This window comes from Podarcis erhardii (genome assembly GCF_964252035.2).
Source record: "Podarcis erhardii genome assembly, chromosome: 5".
Taxonomy (NCBI): Eukaryota; Metazoa; Chordata; class Lepidosauria; order Squamata; family Lacertidae; genus Podarcis; species Podarcis erhardii.
The window spans coordinates 65,376,109-65,394,793 of record NC_138509.1 but is presented as its reverse complement, the minus strand read 5'-3'; the positions used below and the strand labels follow the sequence as shown (position 1 = coordinate 65,394,793).

At 42.9% G+C, this 18,685-nt stretch overlaps 1 protein-coding gene across 1 annotated transcript in view; it reads left to right on the top strand.

The window, feature by feature from the left end:
- BOK (BCL2 family apoptosis regulator BOK) overlaps window positions 1-18,685 on the top strand; it is a 23,418-nt gene extending 4,733 nt beyond the window's left edge. The window contains exons 3-5 of the mRNA XM_081864643.1: window positions 7,154-7,282; window positions 15,582-15,745; window positions 17,701-18,685. Of these exons, the coding sequence (XP_081720769.1) occupies window positions 7,154-7,282; window positions 15,582-15,745; window positions 17,701-17,826 (419 nt within the window). The 3' untranslated portion in view covers window positions 17,827-18,685. The remainder of the gene's footprint in view (window positions 1-7,153; window positions 7,283-15,581; window positions 15,746-17,700) is intronic.

Below are 18,685 nucleotides of genomic sequence, written 5' to 3'. Positions count from 1 at the left end.
TCTCATTTTTTGCTTTCAAAGTCTTCCCTTCAGGCTGAGACCTTGGAGTATAATGTAGACTTCCTTGTTGAGGTGATCCCATCAGCTTTTAGTTCTTTTCAGAACTGTTCTCCTCATCTCCAGTGGGGCTTGTATTCCTTTTATTTTGGGCCATCCCTTTGCCTTCTTGCTGTTCTCTCCATCAACTGTCTTTGCTCTTTATTCTCTCCCTGTTGCTCTTCCTACACTCTGTGTGTGTGTGTGTGTGTGTGTGTGTGTGTGTGTGTGTGTGTGTATTTACCGCCTCCCATTCAATTTTCCTCCAAGACTGAGGCCAGAGTGTGGGACTTGCATCCTTTAGATACGCGGGTGGCAGTGAGTGTTTCAGAAAGCCAGTGCAAGTGCTGTGGTGCGAATCTTTGGCAATTGTCCTGGCTGCTAATGTTTTGAGTAGGATTTGGCTTATGGGTACAATAACTTGGCATTCCATCTAAGCAATGTGGCTTGAAATCAAAACATTCATAGAAGGCTTGAGGGAAACACCACCTCCCCACCCCACCCCCCACTGAGCCTTTCTTTTCCTTCTGCTCTAAACAACCCTATATGGTTACGGAAGCCATGCTGTATTCATGCTCTTTCTCAACAATGTGTACGAAATATGGTGGCCCTAAGCTTTTGTAGCCTGTGCCAAGTGGTGCAACAAGTCTGACTCGTTCCAGCTTTGGTGAGAGCGGCTGGGGAACACCTTGTGTGTCTGGAGTTCCTATCAAATTTTTGAATGGATGTCTTAATTCTCAGTGAACAGAAGGGCAATTATTTGGAACCAGTCCAGTGCTGAAGCATAGGCAAAGAGACATAATATAGGTGCGATAGGTTAGGCGTAGGCCTATCTCCCCAGTGAACCTCCTTATAAATGTCACAGTACTGGCTATTATTTTGGGAGGGAAAAGCCCAACAGATCTTGAGGTGAGCATGCTATTCTTTCCCATAGTTTATGCATAAGAATGTCCATGTTTACCTGTTATCATAATTTATAGACCGGTCCTTCATTACGCAGTAATCGCACGGCAGTTTCTAACATGCTGTATAGCAGTTGTGGGGAACCTTTGGCCCTCCAGCTGTTTCTGAACTACAACTCCCATCAGCTTCCACAAGCATGGCCAAGGATGATGGGAGGTGTAGTTCAGAAACATCTGGAGGGCAAAAGGTTCCTCACACCTGAAAGAGAAGAAGAGCCCTGGTGGAGCAGATCAAAAGTCTTATCTAGTCCAGCACTGTTTCCTACAGTGGACAACCAAAAATGTGTCTTGCAAAACCTATAAGCAGGATATATGGGCAATTGCCCCCTCTCAGTGTAACTCTTAGGCAGAAGGGAAGGCACCTGCATTTCCCAGAGCTGTTACACTAACAGTCATAGCTGGCAAGAGTCCCTCACTGTGGATTATTATAGGCAGATGTCAGCAAGCGTACACGACAACAAAAGCTTTTGTTTTGCATACTTTCCCAGGCAAGTTGAGAGATTTCCGGCGCATACTTAAAAGGACATTGAGTCTGAGCTCTTTGGTCACACATAGATTTGTATAAAGGTATTGCAGTATGGGGAGTTTCATTTGTCAATCCCTTTCCTAGAGAACTCTGACATGAAGCTTTGCAACTACCACACAGGGATGGGGGAGAATTCCAAGTCCGTTTGCACTGAAAGGCAAACCCACCTAATTTGCACTTTCTGAAATAATACGAAAATTGAAATGTCATCGTTCTTCAAAATTTGCACTTCTCTGAATTCTGCAGTGCAGTTCTCCTGCAAAGTAATGTGCACAGAAATGCATATACTGGGGTAAAGTGTCCATAAAAATGAATTTATTTCAGGGGGAAATGCATTGCAAAAATGTGTCTATCAGGCAAAATTACATACAGATGCCTATATTAGGAGAATTGTGCACTAAAATGCTGGCGAATTTTGCACTAAAATGCTTGTGAATTTTCAAGAGTTTTTTTTTTCCAGTTCACAAATTGATGTAGAAATATGGAGAACTGAGTTTCAAATTGGAAAGTTGATAACCTGAGAGAAACCATAATTAGCAGATATACCCATACTTAGACCACATACTGACATGACGTTTTCACTTCTCTAACTGCTATGACCTCAAGATCTCTTTACTGGGTGGTCACTACAAGTCCAGGCCCCATCAGTGTATATATGTGAAATCAGAATTATTATTGTTTTGGCTCAATGTATGCCACTTTACACTTGCATTCAACAGCATTTTCCATTTCACTGGCCACTTACGCAGTTTGAAGAGATGCTTTTGGGGCGCTTTGCAATCTATTTTATTATCATCTATGTCCTTGAGTAGGAGTGGGCAACTTTTTTCTGCCAAGGGCCACACTCTTTTGTGGGTAATCTGTTGAGGGTCACATATCAGAAGTGGGGGCAGAGCCAAAGGTGGATTGAACCACTCCCCCCCTCTCTCTGTTCTTGCACCATGTTATTCACCTGCCACTCGCATTGTAGACTAATGGGGAGAAGACTCCAGAAAAGGGGGAGTCATGCTAAAGCCACTTCCAACATAAGGAGGAAGTGGTGTTGTGGGCTCACGCCCCCAACAATCGAGCGGGGAATCCTCGGGCCGCGTCAGCCCCAGGGCCAGCCAATCGGCTGGCTCCAGGGGCGTGGCCTGGGTCATTTAAGGCTGCCGCGGCCCCGGGATCTCCCCTTTTCGTCCTTGCAGCAGATTTGGTTTCCCACCCACTCACCCTCTAGGTTTTCCCTCTGACCTTGCTATGGACTTCAGTTGGTCGCTGTTAAGGGGCCTGGTAGGAATTTTTTCCACTTGGCGAATTGGCACTGGCCATTTGGTTTTTCGCCTACCTCGTAGCAAATCGTCACAACTTCTCTTGGTTATGACGGTTAGGCATTGGTAGGGGTATTATTATGTAGATGAGTTGGGGGGGAGGAGCGCCATCACCTCCCCCAGATATTTAAGGGTAGTCTGGTAAAGGATTCTGGGGGCGTTGCCTCGTCCAAAACCTATGGAGGCCAGGGCCTAAAGCACGCCCCCGAGCAGTGACCCTTCGGGGAGTTCCTAGTGATGTGCATCTCAGGGCTCCCCCTGCTGGTGTTAACCCTTTCTGGTTTTCATGCTAACAGGCTGAAGCCAGATAGTCTGATAGGACCAATGCCTAAAGCCAATACCACTCTTACCTGTAACCAATAAAGGTGTGGCCAATTTTTGCCCATTAACCTAAAATAATGGTGTCCTATGTCTTTATTTATTCCAACTGGTGGGAGGCGGGAATCGCCACGCAACTGTTAGACACATTAATGTGCTTGAAAACTCAGCCATACAAATAATAAATATTTTTCAAAGGCCAGTGATCATGTGAGCATTATGCCAAAGTGTAGCTGGTTGTGTGCTCATACCGGGGGGGGGGGACCACAGGAGCCTGTACTCCAACCAATTTGCAGCATTGCTAATGTAGAGCAAACCTTTACCAATTTACACTATGCCCTATTCTTCCTTCACATGCAATGTGCTTCTCTTCTGGGAAGCAGCTGTCCTCAACTTCCTCCCTTCTTTGCCATATCTCAAAGGGAATCCCCCATTCCTAGTGCAGAGAGCCCCCCTCCCTCATCAGTGGGTCATGTTCCCTCTTATCAGGCTTGTGCATATATAAACCATGTTTCCTTTCTGTTTTTGTCAGATAACATGGAACAATCCAGCCCTTCAGAGGGTCAAATGTTTTCCTTGCAGGTTTCTCCAAAAACTTGGCTTAAAAAAAAAAAATGTTTAAATGCTGACTTAATTGAGAGTGCCAGATGGTTGCATGAATGGCAAATAATCAACACTTTTTACTGTCCTTAATGAGACTAAATAAATGCAGTGCTGTGGCTAGTTATATATGAGCAGAGCCGTAGCTAGGTGATCTTGTGCCGCTGGCAGAACCGTCCAGCTTGCACCCCCTAGCCACAGACAAATAAGCTCTTCTTTCCACTACTTCTCCCCCCCCCCACCCATTCAATTCACCCTCTATTTAAAATCTTTTCTTATGAGGCAATAATCAATATTTTTATTTATGGACAAAATTTTAGCCAATTTTGTGCCCCGCCCCCTGCCTGCGCCCCTGGCAGGGGCCCACCTCGCCACCCACTAGATACGGCCCTACATATGAGGCATGGGGCCCAGGCACAAATTTGCTTCTGAGCATATAAAGATGGCTAGCTAGTCATCCTTATTTGGTCAGACGTAATTAGCTGAGAAGCTAATGCAAAGGAGCTGAGGCTCATTCTCTATACACACCCACACCAGATACTAATGTCTACGTCGTGACAACCTTGTTATTATTTTAGCCTCATAGTAACCTGGCAAGGTAGATTAGGCTGATAGAGATGGTGACTGGACCAAGGCCTGGACCATGCTTGTAAGATTAGTTAAGAGACGTCATCCAACTGCTTGCTAATATTTGTGAAATATCTCACGCAATATCCAGTAGATGCTAGTGCACAAGCACATTCCATAAAGCATCCACAAGCACAGCTTCCCCTCATGATACAAGCAGATGGTGTCAGGGGAAGGTGCAGTATTATTATTAATTATTATTATTATTATTAATATACTGTCTTATACCCAGAGGTTTCAGGGTAGTTCACAGAGCAAAATCAAAATATAAAACCACAAAATATATAGTCAAAATAAAAACAACCCAATTACCACCACCCCCAAAAAACCCCACATTTTAAAAGGGCATAGGTTGTTAATCAAATCACTTAACTGGAGTATCCTGTAACTGAAGCACAGTCTAGAGGAAATGTGCATGGAAAGTATACAATCAAAGAGAAACAAATATGTGTCTGTCCGTCCCCCATTTGCCTGGTAAAATTGCTTTGCAGAAAAGCCCTAGAACTATAACCAGGAGTGTGTACTGGTCTAGCACAAACACATTTGGGACTACGTTTATTATTTATATCCCTATTTGCATTTTGAAAGCCCAAGTAAAGGAGCGGTCATAAAGTAGCTGCAAGCATGAGGCTGTGTAACAAGAGAATAATTAGACAGGACTATTGGTCTACGGAGCTCAGTGTTGTCTACACTGATTGGCAGCAGCTCTCAGGGTTTCACACTTTCCCAGACCTACCAGGAACTGTTGGGGATTAAACGTGAGACCTTCTGCATGCAACGAAGACCCTCTGCCACTGAGATACAGCTGTTCCCAGGATTTGCAAGACTCCTGGAGGATTCTGTTAAGTTCATGGGTCTTGACACTTACACCTGACTATTCTCTCTGGCCACTTTCCAATCTCTTGTGTTTTATAATGGGTGTGACTTTTCCTGTTTGACGTCCTCACACACTTCTGGGAAAAGGATACAGAAACAAGAAAAATGCCTGGCACACTTGATGGCTGCTGGTTTTGAGATCGCTTAGATTCAGCAAGCCAGTGAAGGATCTTGGGGGCAAGGGAAGACTATTCCAAGTCTAAATATCTCATGTCATTATTCGTAGGAAATAACTGGTGACATATTTAATCTGCCTTATTTATGTTTCACAGCTTCAGGCAGGCCTTGTACTATTTCTGCCATGTCCCAGCCCATAAAATACCTTCTTTGATAGATGGCTGACAAGGAGTTGAAAAGGGGTTGTCCCATGGAAGCTGTGAGATACAGTCGGTGTCTCATTGCTGAGCAGCAATGTGCAGAGCTCAGTGGAGTGGGAGGCCAGATAACCAGAAAAGTCTCTGAGCTGCACTTGCCTGGAGGCATCTCAGGTCAGGTCCAGTCCTAGGGTCGGGCAAACAGCAATCTGCGTAGTCAGACAGTTCAGGAGTCAGGAAATCCAGTTACGAACAGGCAGCAGGAAGGTAGGGCCAAGAACTACAGGCATTGTTACCAGCACCTGACTGCTGCTGGAAGCTCTGCTTAAGAAGGTTGAAGCCAGCTGGTTCTCATCAGTGCCTTCTCCTCTGTGTCCCTGCAGGCTGATCAGCTGCAGGTGGAGTCACTCCACCTTCTTCCCCTTCAGGCTGCTGTTCAGCAGGTGAAGCTGACTCCTGGCCCATGGCATCCACATATTGCCTAGCAGGGGCAACATATTGCCTAGGCGACATATTTCCAGGGGCTGGGGGAACAGAACCTTTTCTCTAACCCTCTCTGAGATAATACAATAATACCATGCACACAGATGGTGTAGTGACAATAAAGGTTTTTTATTATTATTTATTATTATCTTTAAAGACACTCTGAAGATCCTGAAACCAAATGTGATCAGAGAATGGCTCGATTTATTGATTCATTTAAAGCATTTGCTATCTTCAGTCCAGAAAGGATTTTCAGAATGCTTGACAGGAGAATCTAAAAAATACATATGTATACAGTTTAGCAACGCAGCAACCCAGCACAAAAAGCCCATTTCTTTTTTTGAAACAGCAACTAATGTGACTTCTCAGAAATGTTGCTCTCTATCTGTTTCTGTGCACAATCTAAAGTGCTTGTTTTGGCACGTAATATTTCGAATTAGGATCCAGGTACTGAAAACTTGCTCCCATACAAACAGGGCTCCCCCCCCCCCCAGTTCCGGCACCTCTCTGGTGGGTGCCCTTGCCATTCTAAGAGAACGAGGGATGTGTTTATGGTGAGTTCCTGCACCTCTTTTTCTAGAAAAATAGCACTGCATAAATACCTCCCTGTTCACTGTTGGCCAGTTACTGTGCAGCCATTAGAAACCTGGCCAGTGGAAATCCGAGAGTGAGCCATTTCCGTAGTGCATGCTGAACACCATCCCCAGTGCCAGGTATCCATGTGGTTAACCATGTGGTGCTTAATTAATAGTATTTGTGTGTTTTCAGCTATTAGCTCCTGTCAGGTATTCTACTATTTAGTTGTGTTTTTAGACACTTGTACTCTGTTTATTTGAAGTCAGGGCTTGGGGAACCTGAGGCACTCCAGATGTCTTCCATCATCCCTGACCATTGGCTATGCTGGCTGGGGCTTATGGGAGTTGGAGTCCAACAACATCTGCAATCTAGCTTTGGGATAGCCTCCCCCTGGTGCCACAGGTTCCCTCATGCTTGTCTTGGGTACCACAGATGCCCACCTTGGGAATATTAATTGAAAGGTGGGCTACAGATGTTTAAAATAATTCCTTGTTTTTGTTTGAATTGTGTGTGTTCTTTTTTCAGGTGATGAGCTGGAGTACATCAGGCCCAACCTGTACCGGAATGTGGCACGGCAGCTAAACATCTCACTGCACTCGGAAACCGTGGTAACAGATGCCTTCCTGGCAGTGGCGACTCAGATCTTTACTTCAGGTGCTGTCCTGCAATCCGCAGTGTGGGTGAGGGAATGAGAGGGATGAGAAATGAAACAAAGCAAGATGTGTAAGCACAGGCATGTTTTAGGTGAGCCTGTTGGGTGGGGCCCACTTGGCAGAGGATCCTGGCTGTAAGTGGTTTGGCAGTGGATGCTGCACTAATGATTTAACACAAAGCCATGTTTGTTTACTCTTTCCTCCTATATCTCACCAGGTGAGGAGATGCTGTAGCCACTCCCCATTTCTCTCCTCCCAGCAGGGGAATTCCTTGCTTTTGAGCTCGCTCTCACTACACTCCCGGCAGTGACTGACTTTCTTACATAAAAAATACCTTTATGTTTTTCTAGTTTCTTCCTCTTTTTGACTCTTGGGATTGGACACATTAATGGCTGCCAAGTTACTGCTTCAGTCTGGGGTACAACTGTGCACAAATGACTTTCCAAAATCCTCTACCCTCTAAGTGAGCAGAGGAATTGGGATGACATGGACATAATTTTACCATATTTGTCTTGCGAGAGGAATAATTCTCTGACAGTTTCTCTTAGCTAGGGCTTACTATTATCAGTAGTGGTAGCACCGTTTCTTTACTTTTCTCTAAAGAGATGTCACTTTTATCCATAAGATCGAACCCTGTTTTTTGTTTGTTTGAATTCCTGTTTTTGTTTGTTTATGCTTTTATTCTATTGTTTTACAGTTTTAATTATATTGTTTATTGCTTTTATATTGTGCATTAACTTAGATTTTTTAAAAATAAAGTAGCTTATAACAGCTACTAAATAAATTAATTAAATAATTTGGGGTTGCCCTAAGCTTATTTTGGCATGCAGATTCCCATTTTATTTAGGTATATATTTATTTTATTTATGGAATTTATATATCGCTTAATCATGCCTGGTTGGTCACTGTGAGAACAGGGTGCTGGACTAGATGAGCCTCATTTGGCCTGATCCAGCACAGCTCCTCTCATGTTCTTATTAGTATTTCCAGCTGTTGATTCATATTTCCAATTATTTGAAGGGAGGGTCTCGCTTGAGAGTGACTTTTGTTAAAAAGAAAGCATTGATCCAGCACTCCCTCACTCTGCGTGTGGGGGCAATGGGTTAGGAGTTGCTTAAAGCGTATTAGGGGAGGGAAGCATCGTGTGTCCAAACACATTGTATGAAAGCAATGCTTGTGGAGAGAACACTGCTGCAACTTGAAGGGGACAGTTGCATATTGAAGTATATCGTGGGTAGCCCAATGCATATTGTGGGGTGTAGTGCACATAAGCAATTCCTTGTTAGTGGATACATGGAGAGCTCTGAAGTAAGGAAGTAGAAATCTGCTCCAACCCTGTTATTTCCTGTGGCTATCCCACCTCCAATAGTTGACAGACTATGTTCCAGGAATCTCTTCCCACCTGCTGGGCAATTCAGAGCCATCCGCTGAATGTGTTCTGAGCAGAAATGAAAGATGCAGTAGACATTCAAAACAAGCACTCTGATTCAGGCTTATTTTCCATTCTCTGGTACAAAACACACTGACTCCCAGAAATGACTAGTATATCCCACCTCATTTGTAGTTAGTAGGGTGACCAGGGGTAAATGAGGACAGGATTGTTGCACTCTTAAGAGCTGTGTTGCTGAGGGACTTTCAGCAAGTGACAGAAGAGGTGCTTTCTTCTATATATTAAAGACACAGAAGCTCAAAACTCTTTTGCATTGGGCAACCCTAGCTGTGAATCAAACGCGACCCATCTAGGCCTTTAAGAGCTGCTAGATGGAATCAAATCAATGTCATTTTTCTGAGGAGATGGTGGAGGCTTTGCTGGTAAAATGCAAGCAACAGTTAAACTTAAATCTTAAAAGTAGCAAAATAAAGAGCTTCAGTCGTGCCTCACCCAGACATTCCACTCTTCGAAGGAGAAGAAAAATCAATGCCAGATCCAGCAATTAAGGATAGAAAGCAGCTGTAGCAAGCGCTTTCAGAAATTGGACTTTAATGTTAAAATTCTGCACTAATGAGATGTTTGATTTAGCACACGCGGGCACTGGCACACACACACACACTGCAAATAAAATAAAAACTGATTTTCTTCCAGAAAATGGTTGTATGGGTAAAATTACCCTTTGCATATTTATTCAGAAGTAAATCCCACTGTGTTCAGCTGGGCTTGCTCCTAGCTAAGTTGATAGTGTCAGGAGCTCGGCCTACACTCGAGTAGGAACCTGGCAGAAACACATGCCCGACTGGGATGTTCTCTCCGTCCTGGTCAATCGTTTGGGAGCTTCAAAAGCTTTCTTCAGCCGAAACATCACAGCGACAGATGCCAACAGACACTGGCACACTTAGGGATCCGCAGAGTTTGCGCATTTCGCGTGACAGACCCCAGCAACTCAGCATTTTGGCTAATCTACTTTACTTACATATAAACACACACGGAGCACTGCAACATGGCTCCCTTTCTCTCTATCATCAGACAGCAAATAGAAAAAAGAGCAATAGTTCCACTTCACGGAACACAGTAACACAAACATCCTATCTCCATCACATCCCATTCTGTAGAGTCAAAACATACACCGCCTTGTGATAGACAACAACCCCATGACTGCAATCATGGATCAGGAATTCTAACAGATATAACTGTAGGTTTCATCTTGCAGAGGGCATAAAATTGACTAAGATGGTGACTTTTCAGATGGGAGAGGTTTTTACTCTGGTTCAAAACTGGATACAAAACACATGCATGTTGTGTCAGATACAAAGTGTATTTTACATACGTGTCCTTTCTTTTTGGGCATGTGAAGAAGTTTCTTGATTGCTCATTCTGGTGTTTAAAGGGTTGAGGATTGACAAATATACCTTTGTCCACTTCACATAGGATGAGTTTATGGTCCTTTAGCTGATTTCTGCTCTATTGTCCACATAACTTCCTTTCAACTGCACCTGCTGTGCTCTATCACAGTACAGTCATCACCACCACCATCATTTTATTTGTATGCTGTCTTTCCATAGTTGAAACTGTGCTCAAGGCAGCTTACAACATGACAAGATTTACATAATTACAAACATAACAGAAATCATAAACAATAAATAAAACATATCAAAAAGTACATAACCAAATGGAAACAATTTCCATGTAAATCATAAGATCTAAAACTAAAGATACAACAATAGTATCAATAACATCAACAGCTCTCTCTCCCCCCCCCCCCCTCGTAAACGACCTGGAAGCCGAACATCTGATGGGGCTTCTGATTGGCTACAGGAGCTTCCTGCAGCCAATCAGAAGTGGCACTTTGGTTTTTGAACATTTTGGAAGTCGAATGGACTTCCAAGGTACGATTGTACAGCTAATCTGCTAGATTTGATTAAAGCATTAGTGCCTTGCAGTTTAGCTGCAAGTCTTTTAGATGGTGATTCTTGAAAAAATATGAGTTAGCTTGTGGTGCTATGCAAGGAAGGAACTAGAAAATAAAACGTTACATCCATTACGCTTAGTCTGAATCCAGATAATTATTTCCTATGCCTCTGAATCCAACCAGCACAATCATTGCTTGGGTAAGGACCTAGAAACTATGAGCAAGAGAGTGTCCCTATTCAGCTCTCCAACTAGCAACAACAAATGCTTTTAACATGCTTTCATCCATCCCAAATATATGGGTGTTGTTTAAAAGAAGAAAACTGATCTTTCTTTTCTTTTTCTGCCTCTTTCAATACATGTTAAATACATGGAGCTGTGACTTCAAAAACACACTGATGATTTTGACTACAAGGTCAAGAGTGGCGACAGCCCTCTTCCTGTGTTTGTGCTATAAATCTCAAATATTGGGCTTGATTTCAAACATCCAATGAATGTCTGTGGGAGCTGCTTGCGTTGGAGTCCACAAAACTTTGGGTAAGGTTTTTGTTTAGTCTGATCAGTCTTAAAACTGGCCATGTTGCTCATTCTGATGCTGAAGGAGAGCTTTCACTGTGTAAAAGGACTCTCAACACAATAAAGCAAACTTCAAAGCAGTTGGCCTAACTTAGCCCAGAGGAAAAGGCTTTTAAGTGGGTGCTTTTAGTCAGCTGTGTATTGTGCCCTTGGGCAAGACAGAAATAGAAGCTGCCTGTCATGGTCCAAGGTTGTGCCATGAACTGCCTCAGTCATCACTTGTGAAGGAGGCTACTACTCTCCATCCAGTTGTCAGGTGAAAACTGGGCCTAAGGTGACCATGTTTCCTACTTGGGTCCTTTACTGGAAGGGCTTTTAGAGAACAGTTCTCTGTTTGAAGCTGCCTTTTGGTTGAAGGGCTGAGCAAGTCCAATTTAAAGATAAATAATCCTAAAAAGGGAGCAGGAGGCTTGAAATTGTCCCTTAACGGTTAACTCCTGGAAGACAGAGTGAATAGTCACCAGGCGCACTAGGCATGGGCATATCTGTTAATTTTAGTTTGTCTCAAATTCTCATTTCCTCAATCTTAAATTCAAATCTCCACATTAATTTGTGATTTTTTAAAAAGTCTTTATGAAACTTTTTCAGAATTTTAATTCAAATTTCCTCTTATATACTTTTTTTTGCAATTTTGCCAAATATACAGATTTTAGCAAAGTGATTTCCCCTAATATAATGCTTTTTGTATGTTAGTTTCACTAATTTAAACATTTTAATGCATGCTTTCCCCTAGTATACATATTTTTGTGCACAATATTTGGCTGGACAGCAATGCGAAATTCAGAGAAGTGTGAATTTCAAAGGATGGTTATGTTTTGATTTGTTTTTAGCTTTGGAAAATGCAAATTAGGTAGGTTCTCTTTAGATGTGAATGATATCAAATTTCTCCCCCACCCTGGTCATGGCCTGCCTTTCTATAGTGAGATGCCTTTTTCTTTAAATTAAAGTATTTTCCCTAAATTTGAATCTGAACATAATAAATGCAAATATGCAAATTGAAAATTTGATGCAAATCTGTGTCCAGTTGTCTTCTTCTTTTGGGTGGTGCATTCCCTCTTTTGCAGCAAACCACACATGCCCCCCCCCGACCATGCCAGGTAATACTAATACTGGATTTAGCAAGCTCTAGTTCTTAATTCAGGCACTGTCTGCAATGAATAGCAAGAAGCCTTGGTCAAAGTACGCATGCTTTGTCTGTATAATGTTTGTTCCCTTTCCTATACACCCACAAGCACCCCCCTTTTGTAATTCAAGAGAGAAATTAGATTCAGTTCATATTTAATGGCGAATCAATCTAATTTGAACTTTGTGAAACAACATGGCGGCCTTTGAAACTCACATTCCTCAAAAATCTGTAACACAGGAGCCAGACATTTGCGGGGGGGGGGGGGGAGAGAGAGAGAATTGCAAAGTGATGTGGAACTGTGGAGAACTAAATTTAACTTTGAGAAAAATAATCGGAGAGTCACCGAAATTGGCAGATTCACCCATCTCTAAATACAACTCATGAAAAGTTTGTTTGGGGGTCTGAATGGAGAGCTGTGTACTTTGATAATGAAGTTGGTAGACATATTTGTTTAGCTAAGGGAAATGTGGTTTTCTGAGCTTGGAGACAGACCAGATACTTACCCTCACATGGCTTCCTGGCTGTTTTCCAGTACCTGGGAGGCCAAAGCAGGACAGGGCAGGTGGGCTCCCTCCAGATTATTCACATTTGTTCTCTCTTCTGTGCTGTGCAGTATATTTACATATCTTGGCTTCACAGCTGGCTTCCATCTGGCATCTTCTAAAGCAGAAGAAGAGACAGCTTTTTTTGGCATTGCTTGCCAGCTTTGAAACAGATATTTGTTTTTAAATTCCGCTCTGCGATGTGGAGATGCATAGGGACAGCCCTCCCTCCTGCTGGTTTCTCCCCTCTGGTTTATTCCTCGCTTGCTTTTGTTAGGATAACACATATGTAAATATAAATAAGTGGTGGTATTCTTAAGTGTCTCTGGAAATAACAGTTGTCTCTTGCCCAACTGGATCCTGAATTGGTGGCAATCTTTTTTAATTGGATGCGGAATGGTGGCTCTTGCTGTTTGTGGGCAGGGAAAAGCGGGAGGGGTTCAAAGGAACAGGCAAGCTGTCTATGTCACATCTGTGAGCTCCCAAATGCTGGTCAGACACTGTCCTTGTACTGCAGAGTGTTGTAAAATGGAGGAAAGATGTTCATGATAATAGTAGGCATAAACAGAATGGGAAATTGTCTTGCCTGCTTAGCTATCAGAAACAATAGGGCTGTGGCACCTTAAAGGCTTAGCACATCTATTATGGCATAAGCTGCCATGGACTAGAGTTTGTTTCATCAGGTGTAGCTGATCAAGTGGATTATAGCCCACTGATCCCCAAACTGTTTTGTTCACCTCCATGAACCACTTGAAAACTGGTGAAGGTCTTGGTGGACCACTTAATGATTTTTCTGCCTATTGTAGTGTTTGTTATGCACTGTGCTTTGTAATTTTCTCTTTTGTCTTATCTTGTTGGGAAAGCACAGCAGCAGTCTTGAGCCCCAGTCCTCAGTCCATTTAATCAGAAGCAAGCCCCACAGATTTAAGTGAAGCTTACTCCAAGTACATATTTATGGGATTATAATGTTTGGTTAAATAATTTTATTGTATTTTTTAAAAATTGAATGCTGTTATGGAGGCTCTGCTGAAAACCAGTCTGTAAACCTTAATTTTTTTAAATCTAAAATAAAGAACAGGTGCACACTCTGTAAAAGGAATGGGTGCTGCTTATATTTAACAGGATAAAATGAGCTATTCTGCATTTGAAAACAAACACAGCTGCCTAGAGGCTGCTCAAAAGAACCCTTCTGCTTCTGTGAGCTCGTTCTTTTGAGCAGCCTTCAAAAACAAGTATAAATATTTCATGAATTAAAGATATATTTTGGAAACACATTGGGAACACCAACCTGCGTAGCTATCTTTGTTTGGTTTCTTGACAGCAGCAGTTGACGCTCTTCTCTTTGTGTAGATCAGCCTTCTCCAAACTGGTGCCCTCCAGATGTTTGGAACTGCAACTCCCATCAGCTCCAACCTGCATGGTCAATGATCAGGGATAAGGGAGGAGGGCACTTCATACTAGCTCTAGTACGAATGGTTGGACTTGCCCCCTGAGGGCACTTCTGTCTAGCTGGTCACATTTCTGGACGGGAAGCTCTGCTGCAGGCCAGATTAACTGGCTGATCAGCATTCCACTCTCTTGCTACATACTGCACCTCATTCACCATTGCTGAGTGTAGGCAGTAGATAATGAGAAAAACTGATAATATCTTGAATTTCTGTGTGTTTTTCTACCAAACTAGACATTGACTTTACAGTATTCATGCATCATACAACATTTGGGGTATTTACCTCCCTAGATCTCTCTTTTTTTGGTAAAAAAAAAAACCAGCTGGGTTTTGTGAGAACAGCAAGTTAATTTGGCTCAAGGATCTTATCACCGTAATCAGAACAGGGCTGATGACATTGCTTTGATCAGAGTGTGTGGTCAAGAACCTCATGACATTTTAAATGTCTCTATTGTACACTCTCCTTGTATGGGGGTTTCCCATGCCTAAAACAGTTAAGAATGTGGACTTGTGTCCAAGGTGCCTTTTTTTTTTTTGCTTGTATGGCCAAGCTAGCTCTGTCTTGCAGCACTTCACAGAGAGGATAGGAAATGTCCTAGGTAAGGGTTTGTGCTCCTGGATTCTCTTGAATTTAGGAGGAGAAGCCAGTCAGGTGGATTGTCCATCAGGCAGCCTGTGCTGGGTTGCACATCAATCCTTGCCAGATGGATGAGTCAAGGCAGGCTGATGCTGTCCATCTTTATTTATAATTTTCATTTATAGCCTTCTCGCTATCTAAAGATCTTGAAGCAGTTTGCAACTGATAAAAATTACCTAAATGTAATATAATCTCAATAAAAACCATGTCAAGGGACTTACACAAAAACAAAACAAATACATAAATAGCATCCATATACATAAACACGATTATCAATATCAAAAAGTCAGGGAACATTACGAGGCATAATGCACATTATTCATACAGCTACTGGCCCAATCTCATTCACCAACCATTCCACACAACCACTAAAATCATTCACTACCTCAGACGTTGCCTCTTATCAACCAACCACTTCAGGGTGCCAGATGATGCTATCCATTCTCAAAATTGAGGCCATCCAGGCATGTAGCATTGGAAGGCTTAGGAGGCCAGAGCTTAGTACATAGTAGAGCATCTGGTTTAATGGCATAGTGGCTAGAGTTTGGGGCTGGGGTCAGGCCCTTTCTCCCACCAGTTTTGTAACAATCATATGCTGAAATTCTTCTCCCCTCCCCTTCTTCCTGCAGGCATAACGTGGGGTAAAGTAGTGTCTCTCTATGCTGTGGCAGCAGGCCTTGCTGTGGACTGTGTAAGACACGCCCAGCCAGCCATGGTCCATACCATTGTGGATTGCCTGGGAGAATTTGTACGCAAGACTTTGGTGACGTGGATGAAGAGGAGAGGAGGCTGGGTAAGCTTTTCTAAAGAGTGAATGTGCAAGTTACGGACACATTACTGACATGAATAAAAACAGAATGGTCTCATGAGCTACCGGTAGGTATAGTGCCTTATAAACGCCATCTCCAACTCCTTGAAAGATTCCATCAACAGTGTCTCCGAAAAATTTTGCACATCACTTGGGAAGACAGGCAAACTAATATTTTGTACTGGAAGAAGCAAAGATCACCAGTGTTGAAGCAATGATTCTTCAACATCAACTTCGTTGGACTGGTCATGTTGTGCGGGTGCCTGATGATCGTCTTCCAAAGCAACTACTCTATTCCGAACTTAAAAATGAAAAGCGGAATGCTGGTGGTCAACAAAAGAGGTTTAAAGACTCTCTCAAGGCAAATCTTAAAAAATGTAGTATAAACATTGACAACTGGTAAACACTGGAAACACCGGCCTGCGAGCGCTCCAGTTGGAGAACAGCCTTTACCAAAGGTGTCATGGGCTTTGAAGACACTCAAACTCAGGACGCAAGGGAGAAACATGCTAAGAGGAAGGTACGCTTGGCAAATCCACACCGTGATCAAGTCCCACCTGGAAACCAATGTCCCCACTGTGGAAAAACATGTGGATCCACAATTGGCCTCCACAGTCGCTTACGGACTCATTGTTAAAACCGTGGAAGACAATCTTACTCGGCCCTGAGTGATTACCAAAGAAGAAGAAGAATGCAAGATAGAATGCAGGATAGAAGAAGAAGAATACTGGATAGAATTCCCATTTATGGAGCTATGTTTACTTATTTGAAGCATTTTTACCCTGTCCTCCTGGAGCAGCAAGATCAATAATAAGCCCTTGCTCTCATTTTTACAAGACATAGCACAAAAGGAAAAAAGGATGTGTGGATGGAGGGGTAGAGAGAAGGGACAAAAAGCAAATAGGCATTGGCTGTTCATTATAATGACTAGCTGGAATGGTAGCAGATCAAGGAAAGGAGGAGCCACAAATTGCTGGTCGAATTAGCGATGTGGGCCTGCTTCTTTTTTCTCCTTAGGCTGTAGCCTGATGTAATGGCTGCTGCCAGGGACATTTGATGGAGGGAGGAACTTGAGAGAGTTGACCTCTCAGCAGAGCTGATGCTTTACTTTACTCCCTTAGCTATAGCTTTGCCAGTCCACCTTTGCCCTGCAGTGATCCTGATTATACTAGCTCTACGCTCCCAAAGCTTTCCCACTGACCTGCAGCAACCTTGACTATATTTGCCATCAAGCTCCCGGCACAATTCCACTAACCTCATTTGCTCCTGACCTGCCAATACCTTTGCTATGAATCCAGTTTTCATCCCTTCAAGGCGCATGAGCACAGAATTGCTTAGGACTGGTGCTGCATGTGCTATGAGACAGACAGACACATCTGCTGCTAAGGACGCTGGGGGAGGGGGGAGATGGTCTCCTGGCCATTTGCTTGATATGTGCCCATGGCCTTCACATCACACATTATGGTTTTTAGCACGTCCAGGCTAAAAAACCGTAACGTTGAGTGTTAAGTGTCCCTTGCTGTGGGTATGTCATTTAGATCAAGTAAATGAAAGAACAAAGCTGAAAACAGGCAGTGACTATGCTTACTGTATAATCTTTACAGGAAGCATTTTATTTTAGAAAGGAGGGTGGAAAAGGATGATACTGAGAACCTCTGGAAAAAATATGATTCATTTTGCCAGCGTTAAATGGATACAATGCACAGTGATTTGGGTCTCAGTATGACTGGGAAACAGAGTGGTGGTAATATTGGTGGTTTTAAAGCTCTAGGGAAATATTTTAGGGCTGGTGACCTGCAGAGAAAGGTGGGAAATCTTCCCAAGCCATCTGCTAGAAATATTTGGAGAACCATGTGGGAACACAGATTGTGTGAGTGCAAAACATTGTATTGATGACATCACATTTCTGAGTCTCCATTTTTCTTTTTCTCTCCCCCTAGACTGACATAACAAAATGTGTGGTGAATACTGATCCCAGCCTTCGCTCCCATTGGCTTGTGGCTGCTATTTGTAGTTTTGGCCACTTCCTGAAGGCCATCTTCTTCGTGCTTTTACCGGAAAGATGACATCCAATTGCCTATTGAAACCATGTCTCCTTCTCACGGACACAGCTGGCACAGAGAAGGGGAAGAAATGAGACGATGAAGAAGAGAAGGGCTGGGCAAATGTGCATTCCACTTGTCTGGCTTTTCCAGCTGCCTCAGTGCAAAGACTTTCCTCAACAATGGGGAACATTTCTCCTGATCACTTCTTACAGCCAAGTGCCCTTTGTGCTTTCTAAGTGGCTGGAATCATGTACATAAGGTTGGGAGGCTATTGGACTTGCCATTCAGTTATTTATTCTTTTCCTCCCGTTCAAATTGTGTCACATGATGCATACACACCTAAGAAATACTACTTGGAGTTGCTATTAAGAAGCAAACTGTCCACTTCATTTGCAAAATGATAATGGCTCCTTTGTTTTTTAGTCAGTCAGTAGATTTCTTCCCATCTTCCCTAAACTTCCCTAAACCCCTGGCTAATGTTGTTGTAAGATGGATGTTTTCTGTAATCACCCAAAATGTGCAGTTGTCTTAAGTCACTAGAGCTCTGTCACCCTCTGCCTGAGAGGGATTTTCAGCATGGATAATATAACTACCTGCTACATGTTAAAATGTGCTTATATGAGGGAAGTAAGACCAAAAATAAATAAAAACATTGCCTTAAAAAAATTAGGGCAGGGCCACAGATTTTCCACCCTCCATTTAAGAGGAAGAAAAATTCAGAGACATTTAACTGCAGCAAATTTTTGAGTTTTCTCATCACCCTTTCTGTCCCAAATATGAAGTTAATGTGGAATGCAGGCAATCCCATGAGCATGTTGTATCTTATGAGGGGAGCAAAACGAGGCATCAATAAATTGTATCAACTGCTGTGTATTTATCA